Genomic DNA, 24,840 nt, shown 5'->3' with positions numbered 1-24,840 from the left:
GAATCAACCATCCTGCGGTTTCCAGTCTATTCATCGCCTTCTTGAGCGGATGATCTGTCATGACATTAATGACATGGGCTTGGAAATAATGCCTCAGCTTCCTGGAAGCGGTGATCAATGCGAAGGCTAATTTCTCCATTTGTGGGTACCGTCCTTCCGCTCCCCTCAATGCCTTACTCGTATAGTACACGGGTCTTTGCACTTTATCTTCTTCTCTTATCAATGCTGAGCTCACGGCATGTGGGGTTACTGCTAGGTATAAATATAACTCCTCTCCCACTACGAATGGACTCAGCAATGGAGCCATGGTAAGGTATGTCTTCAGATCTTCGAAAGCTTTGTGACACTCATTGGTCCATTCGAATGCTTTTCTAAGAACCTTGAAAAATGGCAAACATTTGTCAGTGGCTTTAGAGACAAACCTGTTGAGTGCAGCAACTCGTCCAGTAAGGGATTGGATTTCTTTAGTATTTTGCGGAGGCTTCATGTCCAGTATTGCTTGAATTTTATCAGGATTCGCTTTAATTCCCCTGTGGGAGACCATGAAGCAAAGGAATTTCCCTGATGATACTCCGAAAGCACATTTGCTAGGATTCAGCTTCATGTGATACTGTCTCAGCGTGTCAAATGTCTCCTGCAGGTCGTCTAGATGCCTTCCCTCGTCCTGACTCTTCAACAGCATGTCATCTACGTAGACTTCCACATTCCGCCCAATCTGCGGACGAAACATGTGGTTGACCAATCTCTGATATGTCGCCCCTCCATTTTTTAAGCCAAATGGCATCACCTTATAACAGAATAAGCCTTGACTGGTGACAAATGATGTTTTCTCTTGGTCTGCCTTGTCCATCCTTATCTGATTGTATCCAGAAAAAGTATCCATGAAACTAAGCAACTTGTGGCCCGCAGTTGAGTCTACCAACTAGTCAATGCACGGTAGCGGATAACTATCTTTGGGGCAAGCCTTGTTCAAGTCAGTGAAATCTACGCACATTCTCCTCTTGCCGTTCGCCTTCTTGACCATTACTACATTGGCCAACCAATCCGGGTAGTACACTTCCCGAATAAACCTCGCCACCATCAACTTTTGAACCTCGTCTTTGATAGCACCATCTCTCTCAGGGGCAAACACCCTCTTCTTTTGCCGCACTGGCTTGGAGGAAGGACATACATTCAGACGGTGGGTAATGACACTAGGATCTATACCCGGCATGTCCTCACGACTCCATGCAAACATATCAATATTTTTCTTCAAAAACTGGACGAGGTCCTTCTTAATCTCCTCTTCTAGATCTACTCCAACCCTGGTACACTTCTCAGGGTTATTTTCATCCAAGGAAATGTCTTCCAATGCTTCGGTAGGCTCTGCTACCACTTTCCTTTCTTTAATATTCATGGCTTGAACTTGTTCATCCATGGCCAATATGGCCAGGTAACATTCTCTTGCTGCCAGTTGGTCCCCTTGTACCTGCCCTACTTCATGTTCTGTTGGAAACTTGACTGATAGGTGGTAAGTAGAAGTAACAGCCTTCCAACTATTCAAAGTTGGTCTTCCAATTATGGCGTTATAGGAGGACGGACAATCTACCATAAGGAAGTTCACATCCTTGGTGCTTTGTCGTGGGTATGTCCCCACTACCACTGATAAGGAAATAGTACCTACGGGTTGTACTTTCATTCCACCAAAACCTACTAGGGGGGAGTTTACTGGACGGAGCTGGTCTCGTCCTAACCTCATTTGCTGAAAAGCTGGATAATACAAAATATCCGTCGAGCTTCCGTTGTCCACAAGCACTCTTCTAGTTGTGTAGTCAGCAATCAGTAAAGTGATAACGAGAGCATCATCATGGGGGTGATGAATTCTCTCAGCGTCTTCATCCATGAAGGTGATCGCTGGTTCGTCCGTGGACCTTGCTCTCAGTGACCGTCCAGAAAGCCGGACGCTCTGCACTACCTTCAAGTATGCTTTCTTGGACTTGGATAACTGGCCTGTCGAACTTCCCCCTATAATGACTCTTATTTCTCCGAGCAGTGGTCGTGATGATTCTTCCATCCTCCCTTTCATTTTCTCGTCCCTGTGGTCTCGTCCAAGGAAATTCCTCAGCTTCCCTTGCCTTATGAGATTTTCGATTTGCTTCTTTAAATCGAAACACTCGTCTGTATCATGACCATGATCCCTATGGAAGCGACAATACTTGTTCCTATTGCGCTTATTGGGATCTCCCCTCATTTTCTCCAGCCACTTCAAGGAAGGATCATCCTTGATCTGCATAAGGACCTGCTCAAGTGGGACGTTCAAAGGGGTATACTGTTGGTTCTGTGCTGAAGAGCCCGGCTTCTTAGTATCTCGGTCTTTCCTTTCTTCCGTTCGTCCCTTCTTTGAACGGGAGCCTTACTCCGAATGGTGACTAGGATTTGCGTCTACTCTCTCAGACCTCTTCCTCTTCTTAGCAATGATTGCGTCTTCTGCATTCATAAAATTTTGAGCCGAATGGACTAGTTCAGCCATGGACTGGGGCTTTTTTTCATAGAGTTTATGTATAAATAAATCCGAATTCACCCCATTATGGAAAACCACTAATAGGAGCTTATCATCTGCTTCGTCCACACTTACGGCTTCTCTGTTGAAACGGGTGATGAACGACCGTAGACTCTCGTTCTCTCCTTGCTCTATGATCAATAAGCTGGACGAGGAACGCTTGTGTCTTTGTCCTCCAATGAAGTTATTAACAAACAACTTGCTCAACTCTTCAAAAGAACTCACCGAATTCGGGGGTATTTTGCTGAACCAAACTCGTGCTGGGCCCTTGAGGGTAGTAGGGAAGGCTCTGCACATTATTTCGTCGGGAACCCCTTGAAGATGCATGGTGGTCTTAAAGGTAGTAATGTGATCAAATGAGTCACGTGTTCCATCGTACGAATCCAGAGAAGGCAGCTTAAACTTTGATGGTAGAGGGTGACCGTTGATGGAAGCCGTAAAGGGGGAATCAGTTTGGTGGACCAAGTCTTCTATAGGATTCGTCCTTCTCATATTCTCTTTCATTTCCTCCATGACTCTTTTCATTTGGTCCATCTCTTCCTTCAAATGTGGTACCGCTCGTGAAGTGGTACCTCTTAACTAACTTCCAATCTCAGTATTCTCTCTGTCATCATGACTCTGCGTTTGTCCTCCTCCTTCACGTTCTTCATGTGTCTGCCTCCTTAGATTAATTTCCATTCTTAACTCTTGGTTTTGGCGAGTCAACTCCGCCATTGCGGCCGCCATGGATTGTACATGTTGGACAGATGAAGTTTGCATGACTGATGCAGATTGGCAGTCGCGGTGAGGATTGCTCGAAGCATCTCTGCTTCCCTGACGGCCTGGGCTAGTAGCCCTCGATCTGGTCCGTACCATCAACTTTTTGTCAAGGAGAAGAAAATTGTAAAACAATCTTTCCCCACAAACGGCGTCAACTGATAACGATCAAGGAATCAGTTAGTTGAACAGCACGGATCGCGTTGATGTTGAGGGCCTGAAAGATAAGAAACAAGAGATTAGAGGAGACTGGAGTTAGCCGGTCACAAGCCCTCCGATGGTGAAGTTAGTCTTTTCTCGTGAAAGAAAGAATTCTCCTTTTAAAGAAAGATAGTGTCTGGAAAGAAAAATACTTCACTTTTTCTTGTCGGAGATTCATCCCCTTTTATAGGTTTAGGAAACGGTTATCCGTTGGATAACTTCCCCTCTTTTCACGGAGTCCAAAGCGTATAACTTGATAACCGCTACAGCAATTATCTTTTCATGTCAAAACTGCCGTTAGGCTCATCCTAAGCGCTGTTGGACGAGAGATTGTTCATCAGTCAGTAGACGTCGTCCAGAGGTTTCTGTGGACGACGGACAAGTAATCTATGCCTTGTGGACTAAGGACGAGTGTTCACTCTTACCCTTTATATGGACGACCTCTATGGACGAATAAGGAGTTGGTTATTTTTTAGACACCATCATGTTTCTCTCCTCCAAAAACACAAAAACATAAAAATACAAAATCAAATAAGATTAAAAAAAAAAAAAACACTATACATTGGAACATTTGCATCATGAAATTTCAAACTACAGATAGGTAACTTAAATTTTGGTCAAACCTTAGGTGGGTAAAATGTCAAATTTTAAACCATACGTAGGTAACTTAAATTTAAATCAAATCACAAGTGGGTAAGTTGTAATTTGCCCAAACATAAAATACAAAATATAGTTTAATACTTTCTTTTTTCAACATTTTTTTTTTATATTAGTTGTGAAATTTGATAAATTTAATTTTTTTTTAAATCAATAAATATTGTTAACTATTATAAATTATTATTATTATATTTATGCATCTTACTAATTGATAATTAATTAAATTTTCCACCGATCGATGAATCAAAAAACCAATTTTTTTTTTTTTTTTCCATTAAGTCAAATTTTCAAAACGTTTCCATGTGTATATATTACAAATTACAAAACAAGGGTGCCCAAATCAATTCCCTAATAATGTACCATATATATACTCATACTTGGTTTGCATGGAAAGTGATAGACACGTAGGTCCAATAACTGTGACCACAATTTTTTTTTTTTTTTTCTCTCTTCCCAGTCCAATTTGTCTCTCTGTCTGATGTGAATGGAGCAAATGGAGAAGAGGATTGCAATCATCGGTGTCGGAATCAGTGGCCTACTTGCATGCAAATACACAATGGAAAAAGATTTTAACCCAGTTTTCTTTGAGGCCCAGAGTGGCATAGGGGGAGTTTGGTCCAAAACCATAGACTCCACCAAGTTCCAAACCCCAAAACATGTTTACCAATTCTCAGATTTTGCATGGCCACATTCAGTGAGAGAGACATTCCCTGATCACAACCAAGTGATGGAGTGCATTAAATCTTATGCTATGCAGTATGCACTTCAACATTCTTGGTAGAATCAAATTCAACTCAAAGGTAATTAATGTTGACTATGTTATGCCCTCCGATGAAGACATTCTTTCTTGGGATTTGTGGGGCAGAACCGGGGGACCCTTCTCGCCAACTGGGAAATGGAATGTCATCGTCCAGGAAGGTCGAGAAAATTGTGTGTCAACCAAGGTAAGTCAAGAAACATTCAATTTTACAAACTAACGTGTTATCAAAAATTTTTTTTTTTTAAAGTAAGATTTTGAGGTGACACCAGTCAAATTGATGATCACAGTTGCAAGTTTGTGTGGTAAAATTTATTGTGGCTTTATATATATATATATATATATATATATATATATATATATATATATTTTTTTTTTTTTTTTTTTATGAAAATTAATTACTAGCGTAATCATTAGGTGTACCAAGTGGATTTTGTGATCCTTTGCATCGGAAAGTTTAGTGATTTGCCAAACATCCCGGATTTTCCAATAAACAAGGGACCTGAGGTGTTTGACGGCGAGGTTATACATTCCATGGATTATGCTGGCATGCTGCAATGGACAGCAATCGTGCGGCTGAATTCACCAAAGGAAAGCGGGTCACAGTTGTTGGATTTCAAAAATCAGCAGTGGATGTAGCAGCAGAAGTGGCTAAAAGAAATGGTATGAGCTCAAATAGCATGAATATAATCATAATATTAAATAGCATAATTTTTTTTCCCTTTTTCCGTTCTCTGCTCGGTTCTATTAATATTTTAAGGATCAAGAATATCACACCATCTTTTGTCCCAATATGAACGTTTCACTCTAGGACGTCCACCAACTCGGTTATGTGTCCTTCTTCCTTTTATAAGAGCATCTCCAATGGTCTATATAAACCCAAAATTCTCTCTATAATAGAGAGTGAAACCCAAAAAAAACTCTCCAATGAACTCTCTATTCCTAGATTTTTTTTTTGGCTCATGAACTGTAGCTCATCAAATCTGATGAGCTAGTGTTCATTCTTCAAATGCTTTTTTCCTATTATAATAATTAGATATTGAATAAAAAAATGTTGGAAGATATGTAGTTGTTAAAAAAAGAATAAATAATGAATAAAGAAATAATATTTAAATGAGATAGAGAATGGATTAGAGAATCTGTTGGAAGTGTATTTGAAAAAGTGAGTAACTAAAAGGTAAAAGTCACTATTTATTCTCCAAATAGTACAAAAATTTGGAGATTCTGCTGAAGATACTCTAAAGTAACCAAAATAGAAAATGAAAGAGTGTTGAGGTCCAAAAAATCACAACACCCAAGCCCAAAGAAATAAACACAAGGGGTCATAGAAAATGAAAAGAGGTGGTAAGCCCAAAAGGCTTGAAGTCCAAAAAACCATAAAAAAGACAAGCCCGAGAGCCTATGAGAAAAGAAAGAAGAAAAAGAAAAGAAGCCCATATCAGAAGATTGGAGAAGAATTAGCGTAAAAAGAAAGCTGAGTCAGGATCCTCAGAGGCTACCAAAAGCTCGGGATCCCCGAGGCGTGTAGCACAACCAAGAGAGGATTAAGACAGCTCAAAGGAAAAACCAAAAGAACACAAGAAATAGAGGGTAGATACGTCCTTCTCAGGTACCAGAGATCCAGCAAGAAAAAAAAGAAAGCTTGGAGTGACCTCTCATAGCGCAAGTGGACGGTACCTCGGGGAACCAGAATAAAGGGCTATAAAAGGGGGAGTAGCAGCAAAAAACTTTCGAACCAGCAGAGTGGGATTCCGCCCATTTGAGAAAAAAGATAAAGAGGAATGACAGCCAAAAGCTGAACCATAAGGAACGTGACATCAGTGCACTCCGAAATAGATAGTCAGTCATGGGCTTTCGAGGAAACAGCACCAAAAAGAAGAAAAAAATGAGAAGCAGGGAAAACTCAACCTTCTAGGCGATGGGCACAAAACGAGCTCAAGTACCCAGGGGGCAAAACAGGGGAATCAATAGTTCTCCGAGACCCTAAAATAACACTATAAAAAGGGGGGAAGGATCATGAAGAAGGCAAGAGAAAATTACAACAGAATCATTGAGAAAGTTCTGTCGAGAAAAACTCAGAAAAATCAGTAAACTATCTCCCGGTATCCCAGAAACAGCCACTATAGCACATACTCGGATTCAAAAAGATTCAAACTTTACAAGTCTTAGAGGCTTGAATAGCCATCTAAGTCTGTAATTTTTGAACTTACTTGAAACTTGTATCACGTCTTAGTGAGCACACTGTAATCATAATAAAGAAAATTTAATGAAGTATTTTTTATTAATTTGAGGATCCCTAACTGTAGGGGTGAAATTCCCAAAACCAACAGTGGGCCTAGGGACCCACACGAAGCCTAACCATGACCCAACGGGGAATAGGGGCCCAAATGACTTCTGGCCCAACCCTGTTAAGCCTGGTTCGTTCTAGAAGACGTCTGAGGAGGAATGCCTCCTCGAACACGCAAATATGGGCCCAATGTGCGTCCCCTCCACAGTGAAGAACCCATCCAGGCGAACGTGGGTAGGAGGGTGAGCCTCACGCAGCAGGAAAGAGGAAAATGTAAGACATCAGGGAGAAGCCACAACTGCCGCATTAAATGCAAGAAAGCTACCTTTTCAACCGCATTAATGTGGAGAAGACAGGCGAACAGTGTTACATTGGCCAGTGCAACTCACAGAAGGATAAGGGAAATGTCTGATGGGACAGGCACTCAAGTGAAGGTCCAGATGGCTAACAAGTGTAAGGTCCTTATCAATTCAAGGAGGCTATATAAGAGAAGAAGATCCCCATGAAGAGGGGATCGGGGAATTAAGAAAAAAGAGAGAGAGAAAGGTGAAAGAACTCTGTAGCCTGTAAAACAGAGTAAGAGGTGCACTTATACGTCTCCTCGGACCGATATCCCATTAAACGTAAATGGAATATTCTCACGTTCAACATGTTGCATGGCGTACATCTAACTGACGTTCACTTCGTCTAGTCCTAGTTCTGTAACCCACTCTCTACAAATTCATTGTCTGGGGACTTTTGGGTTAGAACCACTTACTTGCTGGGCCTGGGCCCCAAAAACCGCCCCTACACTAACCATTACTTTGTGTATTTTTTTTTTATTGCTTTGTATTCCTTTTGCTGTTTTCGATTGTTGTTCAATACAAATATCCTCATTTGCTAGTTTATGTGTATTGTAGGAAGTATGCCCTGTGCACCACTTGGCTCTTAAACAGTCCTTTAGCTGCGATAAACCAAATCCCAGTCCACCAAACTATAATTATTTGGCCTAGGATCCTTGGGCCTGTGTGCTAAAAAAAAAAGCACTCTCACAAAGAGAAAAATCAAATACAAGATAGTGTAATTGGTAGGGTGAAATACAAAAATATGTTTCCGAAATGAAAACGTAATAGGATTTATAATCATACAAAAATAGTATATCATAATGGGTGTTGTTAACTAGTATTTTACGGTAATTGTTAATAAATATTTAAAGGAAGTTTTGACAAAAAAATCATTAAAAAAATTAATTAATTTTTTCTTTTTTATAAAATTTTTCTAAAAAATATCATAAACCAATATCCTTAAGATATCGGTTAACTTTTTTTTCTATTACAATTAAGTGCAATTATCTAGGAGAGTATTGAAGCAACAATTTGTATAAGTTGAAATAATACGCCTTTCTTGATTATCAACCTATTAATTTGTTACTAGGACCAAGGCATCCATGCATATTGCTGTTCAGGAAAGTGCATTGGACGGTTCCTGACTACATAATCACACTTACCTTTCAAAACTTAAATCGGTTGACAGAATATATAGTCCACAAGCCTGGTGAAGGATTCTTCCTTTGGCTCTTGACTCTTATGCTTTCACCATTGGTAAGTTTCTCGATCTTAATGCTTCTATACCATCATTGAATACAACATTACAAAATCCTATTGATAGAACTGACCCAAAATACTAAGATTTCAGCACTGGATATTTTCAACTTTGGTTGAGAGATATCTCAAATGGCCCTATCCATTGAAGAAATACAATATGGTGCCGAGCCATAGCTTCCTCCGACAGATATATTCATGTATGTTCACAGTTTTGCCAGCTAACTTCTATGACAAAGTCAAAGAAGGAAGCCTCATTCTGAAGAAATCACATAACTTTAGCTTTTGCAAAAATGGTTTAATTGTGGATGGTGAGGCCACACCTGTAGCAACAGATATAGTTATTTTTGGTACTGGATATAAAAGTGATGCAAAGCTCAAGAACATTTTCGCATCAACTTACTTCCAGAAATGCGTGTTTGGGTCATCAGCTCCCCTGTACAGGTATCTGGTATATTCATTATTCAAATTAATAATTCGTCAATGACAACATCTTCATCCGCAACTTTGATATGATCGACTGTGAGTGATTATCTGTTACTTTTATATAAACTTATCAATTTTTAATTACCACTCACAATCAATTACATCAAAATTATGACACAAAAGTTGTGTCCAAAATTTTTCTCTATAAAATAACACACATGGCTTGCTTTTTAAATTCATGATATTCATAATAACTCAATTCACTCTTGTGTTGAATTTTTGTTACTTTTATTGGATGAAGATGAAATTTTCGTCTAATAAAACTGACGGAATTTAAAATAAAATGGTAAATTATGTCATTTTAAATGTGATTTAGAAAAGTCAACTTTGTAACACATATGGTGTGACCAAAGACCCTAGGTCTCTTTACATTTTAACCCAAAATTCAATATATAGGAGTTTCAAAGGCTACATATATAGTAATTGCAACTTATACTAGACCAAGATACTGCAATACATGCATGAGTAAGCAGTAGTGCTCCGAGAGTATTAGTCTAATAATTTTCCTAGATGCATAATGCATAACCTTTGATAACATTAATGTTTTAAATGCAGGGAATGCATTCATCCACGGATTCCAAATCTAGCAATACTGGGATATGCAGACAGTCCTGCAATCTTGTTTACCACAGAAATGAGAAGCAAATGGCTAGCGCATTTTCTCGCTGGAAAGTTTAAGTTACCATCCATAAGAGAGATGGAAGATGATGTGATAAAGAGGGAAAAATTCATGCGATGTTATGCAAGGCAGAGCTACAAAAGATCCTGTGTGAGTGTGCTATTGCAAATATACTGCAATGATCAACTTTGCAAAGACATGGGGTGTAATCCAAGGAGGAAAAATTGGTTTCTGGCCAAGTTATTTGCTCCTTATGGTCCTTCGGATTACAAAAACCTAAGTAGGCCTATGTAGCTCAGTTCCAGGTTGAGGATAATCTTTTTGGTTATTTAACTTCTATTCACCATTGTAGGACATGACTTTTTGACTTATGTTACTCATCTCTTACATTGTTAATTCTACAGTTTAATAATAGATACCAAAATTTGGATTAGCATTAACGCACAAGACAAAATGATAGGGAAAAAAAATCCATTTTATTTTATATTGTTTACCAAAATATAAATATGTGCTTTCATAACATTAATACAATGTAAAAATAAATGATTTTTTATGGACTATATATACAAGATTAATGCATTCTAAAAATGATCATTAACCATAAAAACGTTAAAATTGTTGAGATTTATCGTTACAGAAATTTTGTCAAAATAATAGTTTTGCATTCAAGAAGAAAGTGTCAAATATTTTGTAATATTTCACATCACTTTCAAGTAAAATACACGAAAAATTTCTTAATAAAATAAAAATTTTATTGATACTTAAAACATTACACTCACTTAGCACCACAAACTACTCTCAAGTAGTTCTCTCTTGCCATTTCACTTATACTTGCATTTGCTTTCTAGAAACAAAACCAGCCTATACTACACAGTCTACACTTCAAAGGAAAAGCATTAAAAACCACCACCTAAAAGTTGAAAAGTTTGAATGCATGATAAAGAAATGTCAAGTTTTCTCAAAAAAAAAAAAAAAACTTCTCTTCAACTTGAACTCTTCCATCTCTACGTACGTTGCACATGCTTTCCTCGCACAACTAAGGTAGGGAAATGTTAAGGGATGACTTTAAGCTAATTGTTAATAATTTATTTAATGAAAATTTTTATGAAAAAAAAAAAATTAATGTTTTAACAGTTTTTTTTATTTTTCATAAAAATAATGTCAAAACTTTTCTAAAATAAATTGTTAACCATTATTTTAAAAACACCTATTAACATGACTCTTTAAAGTATTAGCATAATTTGCTTGAAATAAAGTTCTATTAATAAAGTTTTTACACTAAATCAAATACACGGAAATGTCTTCCAATATGCATGTGATGTGCTTGCTCTTTTCTTCTTGTTTTTTTCTTGAGCGTTGGCCGTTGGCCTGTTGCTAAGTGATGTGATGTGCTGTAGAGGTTGATGATTTGGACAAACAAGGCGGCCACATCCAGTTTAGCAGATCTTTTAAGAACTTATTGCTGGAGCTTTATAGATGATATTTTAATGGTTTCTGAAACGACTAGAGGAAGCACAACTGTGAGTAGGACTAGGACTGGAGTAGAAGAGAAAGTGTTAGGCCGGCTATATATGTTTTCACTGTTCCTCCTTGTACTCGACTACGAATATTTTAATGTGGAATTCACGTTTAAACAAAAAAATTTAGTGTTCTTGCCTGTCGATTCTTATCGTAAAAACCAATGTAACCTTTCTGGATATGGATATAGACATGAATCACACATTTTTCTAAATTGTGAAGACCAAAACTTCAAAATTTAGCACGCTAAAAAAATCAGAGTTTGGAAAAGGACTCCTCGTAATAAGCCAACTCACGTTGTAGCTGCACTTAGTGAAAATAGATTCGTTTCCTCAAAGGCGTTAATTTTTACGTAGGAGATAACGTAAAAGAATCTTACAATAATTAATGTTTTTCCCTCTTGTTTTTTGTGTCCTTAGTTTGTACCAATCCTTGGCCACCTCACGTATAAATCAAGTAGAAGCTCTTGCAGTTTCCTCCAACTTCAAAGAAAGCCAAAACAATGAAAATGGAGGTAGGAATTGTTTCCAAGGAGCAAGTCAAACCATCTTCCCCAACACCCTCTCACCTCAGAACATTCAAGCTTTCCCTTTTAGTTTTAGATCAGCTTATTCCTGCTCCCTATGCTCCAATCATCCTCTTCTTTCCCATAAATGACTGCTCAAACCTTAGCAACTTTCCCAACAGGTTAGAATTGCTAAAGAAATCTTTGTCAGAGACCTTAACTCTATATTATCCACTAGCTGGAAAGATGAAAGATGATCTCTGCATCGATTGCAACGATAAAGGGGCTTCTTTTGTGGACGCCCAAGTTAATGTTTGTCTATCTGAATTTCTTAGCCAACCTGACCTTTTATTACTACATAAGTTCCTTCCTTGTGAACTCATTTTGAAAGAATCAGATGTTGGAACTTACGTGACGAATATTCAAGTGTCTTCAAGTGTGGTGGCATAGCCATTGGAGTGTGCATTTCACACAAGATCCTTGATGGTGTAGCACTAAGCAGCTTTCTTAAGGCATGGGCTACAATAGCTAGAGGATCTTATGAAGCATTATCCATATATCCCAATTTTGATGCAACTAATCTCTTCCCCACAAATGATTTATGGCTTAGAGATTCATCAATGGTTATGTGGGGTTCATTGTTTAAAAAGGGAAAGAGTGTGACAAGAAGATTTGTGTTTCATGCCTCGGCAATAGCCACTCTTAAAGGTGCAGGCAACCAGCTCATGTGTGCAACACCCTTCGCGTGTAGAGGTGGTTTCAGCTTTCATATGGAAGCTTGCCACGGCTGTCCCTAGAGAAAACAATGGTTTCCAAAAGCCTTCCATATTGACCCATTTAGTGAATCTGCGAAGAAGATTAGCACCGCCTTTGCCTGAGTATTCTACTGGAAATCTCCTTTGGATAGCGGCTGCTCGGTGCATGGGCAATGATGAGTTAGTATTGCAAGGCTTGGTGAGTGATAAGGGGTGCAATATCGAAAATTAATGGTGATTTTGTTAAAAAATTGAGAGGTGAAAAAAGGAATTTTGTGATGTATGAGTCTCTCAAAGAAATAGGAGGGCTAGGGTCCATTGAGGAAGCAGACTACTTTGGGTTTAGCAGTTGGTATAATACACTCAACAAGGTTAGTATTGTTTATTACATACACTATAGTGTACGCCTCGTACACTTTAGTGTCCATTACCTTCTATTTGGCCTATTTTATTAGGCCACGTGGCTCAATTTGATTAAGTAGCTCGTGCCACATCAATAAAATTTCAGCAAAAATAAAAATATTAGATTTTGGGCCAAGGCAATCTAAAGCCCAAGGAAAACCCAAAACACAAAAACTATACTAATTGGGTTTTTTTTTGCCAATAATATTCACGATTTTCAAATTGGGGCAAGAATCACGAGTTTTAAGTACATTTCATGACGTGGAGAAGATCTGGGCTAATTTAGCCAATTATGTGAAGTGAAGAAGCTTTGCAATTTAGACCAGGCCAAGATTCTGCCTTACATGTATGAGTAAATAGTACTTTGAGTCTTCGAGAGTATAGACCTAATAATTTTCCTACATGCATAATGCATAACATTTGATAATATTAATGTTTTGATTGCAGGGAATGCATTCATCCTTGGATTCCAAATCTAGCAATACTAGGATATGCAGACAGTCCTGCAATCTTGTTTAGCACATTAATTGTAATAATATTCTGTTTCACAAAGGGCACATTTCTTCTCAACAAATGTTTTAAACCTATTGATGATTTAAATATCCATAAACTTTTCCATTTTTAATTATATTGGTGGTCATAAAAATCTAAAGGGTTCACACTTCACAAGCCAAAAATACAAGTTAGCAAAAGGTGGAAGTGGAACCAGATCAAAATTATGGCATGAACATTAAGGCATCGAGCTGGTATACAAGGTTACATACGAGACTTTAAGCCCAATAGCGCTGGAGCTCTGACTGAGAGATGAGTACTACAATGAGATGAGAACTCATTAAAACCTGCCCAAGAAACAAGCATTAATTAAGGATACCAGCTGACAGGTTTTCAATTGAGAATAAATATTATAATCTAGACCAATCAAGCAATTTCTAATTCAAGAACAAATCACAAAAATGTAAAAGATAAGAAATCAATTAAAAAAGGAATTAATTTGTTCAACTAATAGATTCGTTTATCAAGATTGTAGTTTCCAATATTATGCAGCCACACCTTACCTACATAACCAGGTTTTTTAGTTTTTCTTCCTTTATTAATTTGTCTTTATTTACACAAGACATCAATCCAATAGCCTCCAGCATCAAAACTACACTAAGAGCACGTTTGGTACACTGTAATAATTATTACATGGGAATAGGAATAAGTATTACAAGGAATATATTAAGTTGGAATGTAATAAGTATTACTATTCATTAGTTTGGTGATCATTTAGGAATAGAATTCTAAATATGCATCCACAATTTAGTAGAGTATAAAAAGAATGTGTAATTAAATCATTTTTAAGTCAAATTTCCCAAAATACACTTATTTTAGGGTGTTCAAAATAAAGCTAATAATTAACAACAAGGAAAATTCATTTTCTTTCATTTTGAAAAAGTGTCAACTAATGGCTTTTTAGGAAATTTTTTTTAAAGTTATTACATAAGGTGAAGGAATAGATATTCAATACTTTTGATAAGGAATAGTTATTCCTCATTTTGAAGAATAGCTATTCATAAGGAATAATTATTATGCGTACCCAAAATATGGCTGTTGGGCTCAACCTCTATTTGGGCTCACAATCTATTTGTATTGTGGACTTTGGGTTTCCTACTATGGGTGATCTTATGCTCGGCAACCTAAGTACACCTATTTCCTCAAACTCCTCTTTACCTCATAGAGTCACTCCTTCTCTTTCTTAGAATGGTTGTTCTTTTCCCTCACTATTCTCTCCAGAATTGCCAACCTCTTCTTCCTCATCCCATCCTCTTATTTATAGCTTAAGATAAGTGGAGACGTCATGATTAGTCATGTTCATTAGTGGGAATGGTGGTCCAATTCCATCGTTTCTAAGTGGGTGTTCCATGGGTAGAGGTAGTAATGGCATTGGAACTAGTTCCCACCTCCAAAGGATGTTCGGCAGTGATTTTCCTCAAGGCAATATCGAGCAGGCGGGATATGTACCCCCAAGCAATCGCATATCTGTCCAAGTTGTATCTGATCCGAAGAGGCCCACATTGGGCCTCAAAGTGTGCCTGGGTCAATACTACAGGTCCATTGGGCATTAGGTTAGGCATTGTGGCATGAGGCTAAGGCCCATGGCCCAGCGGGCTTAGGAACCTAGCCCCGTACAAAGGGATAAGGTTATGGGCCGCACCACAGGCCAGGGGCCCAAGGCCCAAAGGGCTTGGGGGTCCAACACCATACAATTATTCATTGTAATAAAAATATAACCAAACAATTGAATAGTTATGTCATAAGAATATCTATTACATTACAGTGTCTATTACAGTCTACCAAAAATATCCTAAAATTTTGAAAATAATATCATATGCAATGCGAGGCTCAAAAATTTTTCTGGTGCCCCAAATTAAATATCCTTTCATTTGCTTCAAAAAAGGCCGAAGATGATCTGCTGATAAGGCCTTTCAGTGTATGACTAGTGGGCTTGTAAAGGAACTAAAACTACAAAAGAAGAATAAGCTTCACAAACACAAATTGCATGCTCAAAATTTTGTGTTCAAATATTCTTTTTTTGATAATTCGATAGTAAGGTTAGGGGATTTGAATCCTAATATATCCATTAGAAACACTAAGAAATACTAACTAGTTAAGTTATAAGACTCTTAGCATATGTTCAAATATTCAGAAAAATATTTATCTTTGCCATCTACATGCACAAAACTAGTTCTTTTTTTTTTATATATAATTTTTGGTTAAGTAAAACTAGTTCAAATATTGTTAGATTGTTGACTGCATATCCAGGCTAGTAGTAAATGAAATACAAATATAAACCAACTACTACTAGAGCCCTCATAATCAATCTCCATGAAAGCTAGCATGATGATTGTGGGGGCTTGAGGACCAAAGAAGGGATTGTTGGGTTGTTGTGTTGGTTTTGGGGCATCATACGCCCATGGAGGGAGTTCACCTGAGGAGGGGAGATGAAGAGACAAAAAGTTTTTAGGAGCTTCAGGTGGGAAGGATTGGCTGAGTAAAGAGAATCATGAGGAGTAGGGGAAGTTTCCAAAGAAAAGTAGCATGTTGCCTTCGCATTAAATGGTGTGCAATAGTTTTATCAGCTGCATTGATGAGGAAGTGACCTGAATAGTGTAATTCACAGTTAAGCAACTCTCTCTACCACCTTCCTAGATGTTTAAAAGGACAGGTGTCGCTAGGAGAAATTTGGTAGGTAAAGATGGAGGGTCAGGATGTGAAGCGGAGGGAGTATATAAGAAAAAGATGGTTTTCAGAGAAAAAAAGAAAAAAGAAGGAGAAGGATCAAAAAATAGAAAATGAACAAAAAGAACATTGAGAGAAGAGAGTGAACAGGGTGTTTTTCTATATAACATTGGCCTCCTCGGTCAGGCTTGGATTGAGACATTTACACCACATATTCTTTAATATTAAACATTTCTTCCTTATTTTCATCCTCGGGCAAGGCCCTCTCTTGTTTTTTGATTCCCTCTCTTACAAATTTATTGATTTAGGCTATAATCGAACTATGCAAACCCACTATTCTAAGTGGGCTTGAACCGCAAGATTTTTCGGTCCTCACAATGATCTAATAAAATCATCAAGCTTTATAAATATTTAGAAGAGCATATAGACCATACCAATACTTGTTCCTGTTGTTTCAGTTGTAGCTTCATTGATAACAGTAGGAGTTAAAATTTAGAGTTTGTTAGTTATTTAATAACACAACTTTTCCTGTCAAATATTGAAAAATCCTTCTGGTCCCAATTTCAAGTCCAACCACAAAGCTAAAAACTATGCATGCCATTTTCAAGATATTCATTTAAAATAATGGTTTAATTAAGGAATTTACATTTGTAAAACACCCAAAATAATCAAGGATGTTAGATTACATGATTAAATTCACAATTTCTTGATAATTTAAACTTTTGGAACAATCAGTAATTTATAAGGGTATTAAAGAGTAGGAGATTTTGGGTGCAAGCCCAATCTCCACCTTATCTCCCATTTAAAAAATTCCTTTGTGTTAAGCTTCCCTTAAACTTTTAGGAAAATTAATAATTTATCAAACGACTTAACCATTTATAACATCATAATATCCTGATAGATGCTTGTCAATAACTTATAAGCTTCATCTATCAAAAAGCAACTTATCAGCTTCACTTTATGTCAATATCTCTGCACGTATGCAGCAATCAATATCTTGATGTTTGTAAATAAACACATCATGGTATCAACTAATATGTATTTCTATTTCTAATAACCACTAAACTGCTAAATAAAATGAAATACTAATGATTTCTTAATTATCTATTCTGGGTGTATAAAATTACCTTTAACACTAGCTCAAAGCTTGTACTCATTTACATGCACCCATTAGCTGACCGCTTGTTCCCCTTGATCATAGGTGGTTAAGGCAACCACCTGAACAAAATTGAAGATTAGAACTATCATTAACAACTGAATGACAATTCAGCATATTGTGAATAATTAACTCATAAAATGATACTTAAGAATAAATGCCGGTTCTTGTCTTAGGCGAGTTAGGCAACTACCTAAGGCCCCCAAATTTTATCCAACTAGATTATTATTTTTATTTCCCAAAAAAAAAGGTTGGTTATATATGTAAAATGAATAAATTAAACCCCAAATTATAGCCAAAAAATAAGGAAAACAAATGTCTAAGGAAAAAAAAAAAAAAAAAAAAGTAATGCTACAGACAAACTATTTTAAAATATTTTTACAAACTGGTGTTATAGCCAACTTCTTATTAAATTTTTTTTTTTTTTTTTATATACAAAGTTTAGCTATAAAATTTAGGCTACAATCTTACTCAATAAAATAAATATTACTACATATTTTGAAAATCTAACCGTTGAATTATATGTTTTTTATACTCTTAATATACATATCAAATTTTATGTCAATCAGATATTATTTATGATATGATGTATAAACTTATATTTTATGTATAATTTTAAACTACAAAAACTTACAATTTAAACAATTTATTAATGACATAAATAATGATCTTTAATTTTTTAGAAATTTTGCATGCATAGAGGATATAAGAAGAAGATATAATCCAATTGTGGATTTATCAAAATTCACATCTACTAAAAAAATATTGAGTAAGATTGTAGTCTAAAGTTACAACTAATTTTGTAATAAAACTGTCTTTTTTTTCTTTTCTTTTTTTTTTAGCAATCAGATAGCTAATTCCACCAAGGCACATAGCTAATATATCCCTTGGCTGAAGGAAACAGTCTCACACCCTTCTTCAACGTTTGAGCTGTACCATTACAAAAGAAAATACTTGGGTCTCCAAAAAATGCACGAGAGTCAAGAATTTACCAGGCAGAAATGTTATGTCACTTACAGATGCATAACAACTGTAGCCATTTGCTGACTCCCATTTTTTAGTGTTGAACTCGTCAAGGATTTAATCAAAGTGAGGCTCTTATTCTTGTCCAACTTCATAGTGCTGGCCGGAATGCCAACATCAATGCTTTTCGGCTAAACTAATTAGTAAATTAACTTTAATCAAGGAACCTAATATATTTAGTGTTAAAGATATATTAGCCCATTAGTATAGGCCCAAGCCTAATTCTACTTTGTGTGCAAGCCAAGTCTCCTACTTGTACTAGAAATCTATTAGTCTAGGGTTTAGTCTACTATATATACACATGTTATGATTCATTGTAATACAAGATTTGTACTACACTCTAATATATTATTGATGTAGCCCTTTAGGGTTTCCTCCATGGATGTAGGCCGTTAGGCTGAACCACGTAACTCTCATGTGTTACTGTATTCTATACTTTATGCTTTCGCTTCCGCATCCATACTAGCATATTCAACATGATGTATCAATGCTAATATTTAACATGGTATCAGAGCCACTTTCTTGTGGTCATGGTTTTCTGTCCTTACGGTATATTTAAGAGCAATCTTTGTCTTCCTCGGTGTTTTTTTTTTCGCTGCGTTCATCTTCTTTGGCTTTCTACTGCTGCCGTCAAAACTCTCCGGTATAGTCAAGCCACCGTTAGAAGTCGCATCAACACTACAAGACCATTGCCTTCCTCAAACTACCGTCACAGAGCCAAACTTCATTCAAGGGATCTTCTCAACCTTATCAAATCTCAAGATTTCATCAAGCTTCCATCTTGAGTTTGAGAGGGGGTGTTAAAGATATATTAGCTCATTAGTATAGGCCCAAGCCTAATTCTACTTTGTGTGCAAGCCAAGTCTCCTACTTGTACTAGAAATCTATTAGTCTAGGGTTTAGTCTACTATATATACACATGTTATGATTCATTGTAACACAGGATTTGTACTACACTCTAATATATTATTGATGTAGCCCTTTAGGGTTTCCTCCGTGGATGTAGGCCGTTAGGCTGAACCACGTAACTCTCATGTGTTACTGTATTCTATACTTTATGCTTTCGCTTCCGCATCCATACTAGCATATTCAACATGATGTATCAATGCTAATATTTAACATTTAGGATATCCAAGATTCCAGACACTTGTCTCTAATTATTGTTGCGGATTGCTATAATTGCCTTAGTCATTGTTGACTTCCAAATCTTCAGGATCACTGCCATAGAACTCGTATTTTTCGTCAGATGACCATACATCATATATAGATATGAATCACAAATTTTTCTAAATTGTGACGACCAAAACTTCATAATTTTGAACGCTAAAAAAAGCAGAACAGTGAACAGAAGGAAAAGGACTCGTCTTCCCCTTTTGTTTTTAGTGCTCATAATTTGTACCAATATATATCCTTGGCCACCTCACATATAAATAGTGTAGAAGTTCTTGCAGTTTCCTTCAAATTCAATGAAAGCCAAAACAATGAAAATGGAGGTAGGAATTGTTTCCAAGGAGCAAGTCAAACCATCTTCCCCAACACCCTCTCACCTCAGAACATTCAAGTTTTCCCTATTAGATCAGCTTATTCTTGCTCCTTATGGTCCAGTCATCCTCTTCTATCCCATGAATAACCGCTCAAACCTTAGCAACATTCCCAAGAGGTTAGAATTGCTAAAGAAATCTTTGTCAGAGATCTTAACTCTATACTATCCACTAGCTGGAAAGATCAAAGATGATCTCTGCATCGATTGCAACGATGAAGGGGCTTATTTTGTGGAAACCCAAGTTAATGTTTGTCTGTCTGAATTTCTTAGCCAACCTGACCTTTTGTTACTACATAAGTTCCTTCCTTGTGAACTCATTTTGAAAGAATCATATGTTGGAACTTCCGTGACTAATATTCAAGCAAGTGTCTTCAAGTGTGGTGGCATAGCCATTGGACTGTGCATTGTACACAAGATCCTTGATGGAATAGCATTCAGCACCTTTCTCAAGGCATGGGCTAAAATGGCTAGAGGATCTTATGAAGCAGTATCTGTATGCCCGAATTCTGATGCAACGAATCTCTTCCCCACAAATGATTTATGGCTTAGAGATTTATCAATGGCTGTGTTCGGTTCATCTTCGAAAAAGGGAAAGAGTGTGACAAGAAGATTTGTGTTTCATGCCTCGGCAATAGCCACGCTTAAGGCGCAAGCAACCAGTTCATGTGTGCAACACCCTAGGCATGTAGAGGTGGTTTCTGCTTTCATATGGAAGCATGCCATGGCTGCCTCTAGAGAAAACAATGGTTTCCAAAAGCCTTCCATATTGACCCATGTAGTGAATCTGCGAAGAAAATTAGAACCGCCTTTGCCGGATTATTCTACTGGAAATCTCCTTTGGATAGCAGGTGCTCGGTGCAAGGGCAATGATGAGTCAGGATTGCCAGGCTTGGTTTGTAAGATAAGGGGTGGAATATCAAAAATTAATGGTGATTTTGTTAAAAAACTGAGAGGTGAAAAAAGGAAGTCTGTGATGTATGAGTCTCTTAAAGAAATAGGAGGGCTAGGGTCCAATGAGGAAGTAGACTGCTTTGGGTTTAACAGTTGGTGTAATTTTGGATTCTATGAAGTTGATTTTGGGTGGGGAAAGCCTATATGGGTCAGCAGCATTGGTACAAGTGATTCAGTATTCTCGAATCTAATAATTTTGAATGACACACGATTGGGTGTCGGGATAGAAGCTTGGGTAACCATAGATGAGCAAGACATGGCTAGATTAGAATGCAATCCAGAGCTCCTCACATTTGCTTCTTTGGATCCCAGTCCTCTGATGGTTGGTCACTCTATTGCTAATCTATGAAGACAAGTAGTTTCTACTTATCACCAAAAGCCTTTTGATTAAATGGTGTTGTTCAATTCTCCTACAAAGGAGAACCTAGGTTCGAATACTCCAATATAATAAGGAAAAAAAGAAGAAGACTTCACTTTATCACTTTGTCAATGTCTCTACATGTATGCAACAATCAATATCTTAATGTTTGTAAATAAACACATCTTGGGTATCAACTTATATGTATTTCTATTTCTAATAACCACTAAATTGCTAATTAAAAATAGATACTAATGATTTCTTAATTATCTATTCTGGGAATACAAAATTTCCTTTAACACACAGTAGCTCAAATCTTGTACTCATTTACACACACCCATTTTGTAGCTGACCGCCTGTTCGGTTGTTCCCCTTGATCACAAGGCAACCACCTGAACAAAAATGAAGAATAGAACTCATCATTAACAATTGAATTATAACTCAACATATTGTGAATAATTGACTCATAAAATAATAATTAAGATAAGTGCCGGCTCTTGCCCCAGGTGAGTTACGTTAATTAATTTTTTGCCCATTAATAACAATTTATAACAACCTATTACATATGATTTGTTGTGAAATTATTGTGAACATAGCATTTCTTCAGGCGAGTTAAGCAACCACCTAAGGCTCCCAAATTTTATCCAATTAGATTAGTTTTTTTATTACCCTCCAACAAAAAAAAGTTTACTTATGTAAAATGAATAAATTAAACCCCAAATTATAGCCAAAAATAAGGAAAACAAATATGGGAAAGTAGGCCAAAAAATAAGGGGAAATTAAAAAATGTGATTAGGGAAAAAAATGGGGAAAGGAGGCCAATAAAGTAAGCAGAAAAAATTAAAAAAAAAAATGTGACCTAGAAGGTCAAATCTCTCTCCCTCTCCCTTTCTCTCTCAACAAAAGCAAAACAAGCCAAGCCAACAAAACATAAAAATCCCCAAAAAGAAATAAAAGCCTCAAACCCTTTTTTTTTTTTTTTGGTTATTGTTAATACTGTTGGAAAATTTTGCATTTTTTTTTTAACCTTCGCCTTAGGCTCAAAATGCATAGAGCCACCCATGATTAAGATGTGCCTAAGTAAATACGGTAGTACACACAACACAAGGGACATGACACTAGCTCCTTCAAAATATGAAGGCATATTGGCCTGGAAATGACTAAAAACTAAACTAGGTGCTTCCGCATCCCAATAATAACAATGATAGATCTAGAGTAGCATCAAGCTTCATGCTCCAGAAAAGCAAAGCATCATCCTTCTTTGATTTGAGGAAGTAGTCAAAGTGGGGCTCGTACTTAAGTCCAACTTCGTAGTGCTGGAATACCAACATTAATGCTCTTTCGTAGAACTCGTGCTTGATTGTTAAATTAACTTTAATCAAGGAACCTATTATATTTAGGAAGATATTCATCAAAAAATATATTTAGGAAGATTATCAAAAAACCTACTCCCTCCATCCCACTTTGTTTGTCCTGTTTGAAAAGTCAAATTTTTAAAGAGAGCATCATTTATTGTCTTGTCTACCTTTTAAAAATGTATAAGTTTCCCAAACTACCCTTAAATAAATTTATCAAAAAATTGAATTAGTAAATTAATAGGGGTATAATAGGAACATTAGTAAATTGATGACTTTTATTTTAAAAACAGGACAATATTTTGAGACATCTCAAAATAGAATAAAGGACAAACAAAGTGGGACAGAGGGAGTAATATATTTATGATATTCTAGAATCCAAATACTTCTCTCTAATTATTGTTGTGGATTGCTATAATTGCTTTAGTTATTGTTGGCTTCCAAATCTTTAGGATCATTATTGCCTAAGAACTCATCTTTTTCGTCAAATGTCCATACATCATATATAGATATGAATCACACATTTTTTTAAATTGTGACGACTAAAACTACAAAATTTTGCACGCTAAAAAAAATCAGAAAAGTGAAGAGTTGGAAAAGGACTCGTCTTTCCCTCTTGTTTTTAGTGCTCATATATATATATATATATATATATATATATATATATATATATATCCTTGGCCACCTCACATATAAATCAAGTAGAAGCTCTTGCAGTTTCCTCCAACTTCAAAGAAAACCAAAACAATGAAAATGGAAGTAGGAATCATTTCCAGGGAGAACGTGAAACCATCTTCCTCAACACCTTCTCACCTCACAACATTTAAGGTTTCTATTTTAGATCAGCTTGTTCTTGCTTCCTATGCTCCAATCATCCTCTATACTTTCCCATAAATGATGGCTCAAACCTTAGCAACATTCCCATTAGGTTAGAATTGCTAAAAAAATCTTTGTCAGAGACCTTAACCCAATATTATCCACTAGCGGGAAAGATCAAAGATGATCTCTGTATCGATTGCAATGATGAAGGGGCTTATTTTGTGGAAGCCCAAGTTAATGTTTCTCTATCTGAATTTCTTAGCCAACCTGACCTTTTGTTACTACGTTAGTTCCTTCCTTGTGAACTCATTTTGAAAGAATCAGCTGGAACTTACGTGATAAATATTCAAGTAAATGTCTTCAAGTGTGGTGGCATAACCATTGGAGTGTGCATTTCACACAAGATCCTAGATGGTGTAGCACTGAGAGGCTTTCTTAAGGCATGGGCTACAATAGCTAGAGGATCTTATAAAGCAGTATCTTATAAAGCAGTATTTGTATCCTGTATACCCCAATTTTGAGGCAACTTATCTCTTCCCCGCAAATGATTTATGGCTTAGAGATTCATCAATTGTTAGGTGGGGTTCATTGTTTATAAAGGCCAGGGAAAGAGTGTGGCAAGAAGATTTGTGTTTCATGTCTCTACAATAGCCACCCTTAAGGTGCAAGCAACCAACTCATGTGTGCAACACCCTACGCGTGTAGAGGTGATTAATTGCAAGGTTTGGTGAGTGAGATAAGGGGTGCACTATCAAAAATTATTGGTGATTTTGTTAAAAAAATAAGAGGTGAAAAAGAGGCTTTCTGTGATGTATGAGTCTCTCAAAGAAATAGGAGGAGGGCTAGGGTCCAAAGAGGAAGCATACTACTTTGGGTTTAGCAATTAGTGTAGTTTTGGATTCAATGAAGCTGATTTTGGGTGGGGAAAGCCTATATGGGTCGGCAGCATTGGTTCAAGTGGTTCGTTGTTCATGAATCTAGTAATTTTGGCTAACACAAGGTTGGGTGATGGGATAGAAGCTTGGGTAACCTTAGATGAGCAAGAAATGGTTAGATTAGAATGCAACCCAGAGCTCCTCACATTTGCTTCCTTGGATCCCAGTCCTCTAATGGTTGATCACTCTATTGCTAATAAATGAAGACAAGTAATTTCTAGTTTCTACTTGTCACCAAAAGCCTTATAATTAAATGGTGTACCTAGGTTCAAATACCCCATTTGTTATAAGGAAGGAAAAAATTAAAAATCACTACAACAAAATGTATTTTCAGTGACGAAAAAATTCGTCACTAAAAGTCCAGTTTTTCGTCACTAAGGACCTTTAGTGACGAAATTGGACTTTTAGTGATGAAACTC

General features: G+C 36.8%; 1 protein-coding gene and 3 pseudogenes across 1 annotated transcript; all 4 read left to right on the top strand.

Moving 5' to 3' along the window:
• The first annotated feature begins 4,646 nt into the window (after window positions 1-4,646).
• On the top strand, window positions 4,647-10,181 carry LOC126701902 (probable flavin-containing monooxygenase 1; annotated as a pseudogene).
• Window positions 10,182-11,908: 1,727 nt separating this feature from the next.
• LOC126695313 (stemmadenine O-acetyltransferase-like) lies at window positions 11,909-13,581 on the top strand (annotated as a pseudogene).
• A 6,360-nt stretch (window positions 13,582-19,941) lies between these two features.
• LOC126695306 (stemmadenine O-acetyltransferase-like) lies at window positions 19,942-21,303 on the top strand. Its single transcript, XM_050392000.1, has one exon. The coding sequence runs from the start codon at window positions 19,942-19,944 to the stop codon at window positions 21,301-21,303; it is 1,362 nt and encodes a 453-aa protein (XP_050247957.1).
• A 2,117-nt stretch (window positions 21,304-23,420) lies between these two features.
• On the top strand, window positions 23,421-24,625 carry LOC126695296 ((13S,14R)-1,13-dihydroxy-N-methylcanadine 13-O-acetyltransferase AT1-like; annotated as a pseudogene).
• Window positions 24,626-24,840: the final 215 nt, after the last annotated feature.

Source organism: Quercus robur, chromosome 2 (assembly GCF_932294415.1).
Source record: "Quercus robur chromosome 2, dhQueRobu3.1, whole genome shotgun sequence".
In the NCBI taxonomy this organism is placed as follows: Eukaryota; Viridiplantae; Streptophyta; class Magnoliopsida; order Fagales; family Fagaceae; genus Quercus; species Quercus robur.
Note: the sequence above shows the minus strand (reverse complement) of the source record. Positions and strands in the feature narration are given on the sequence as shown.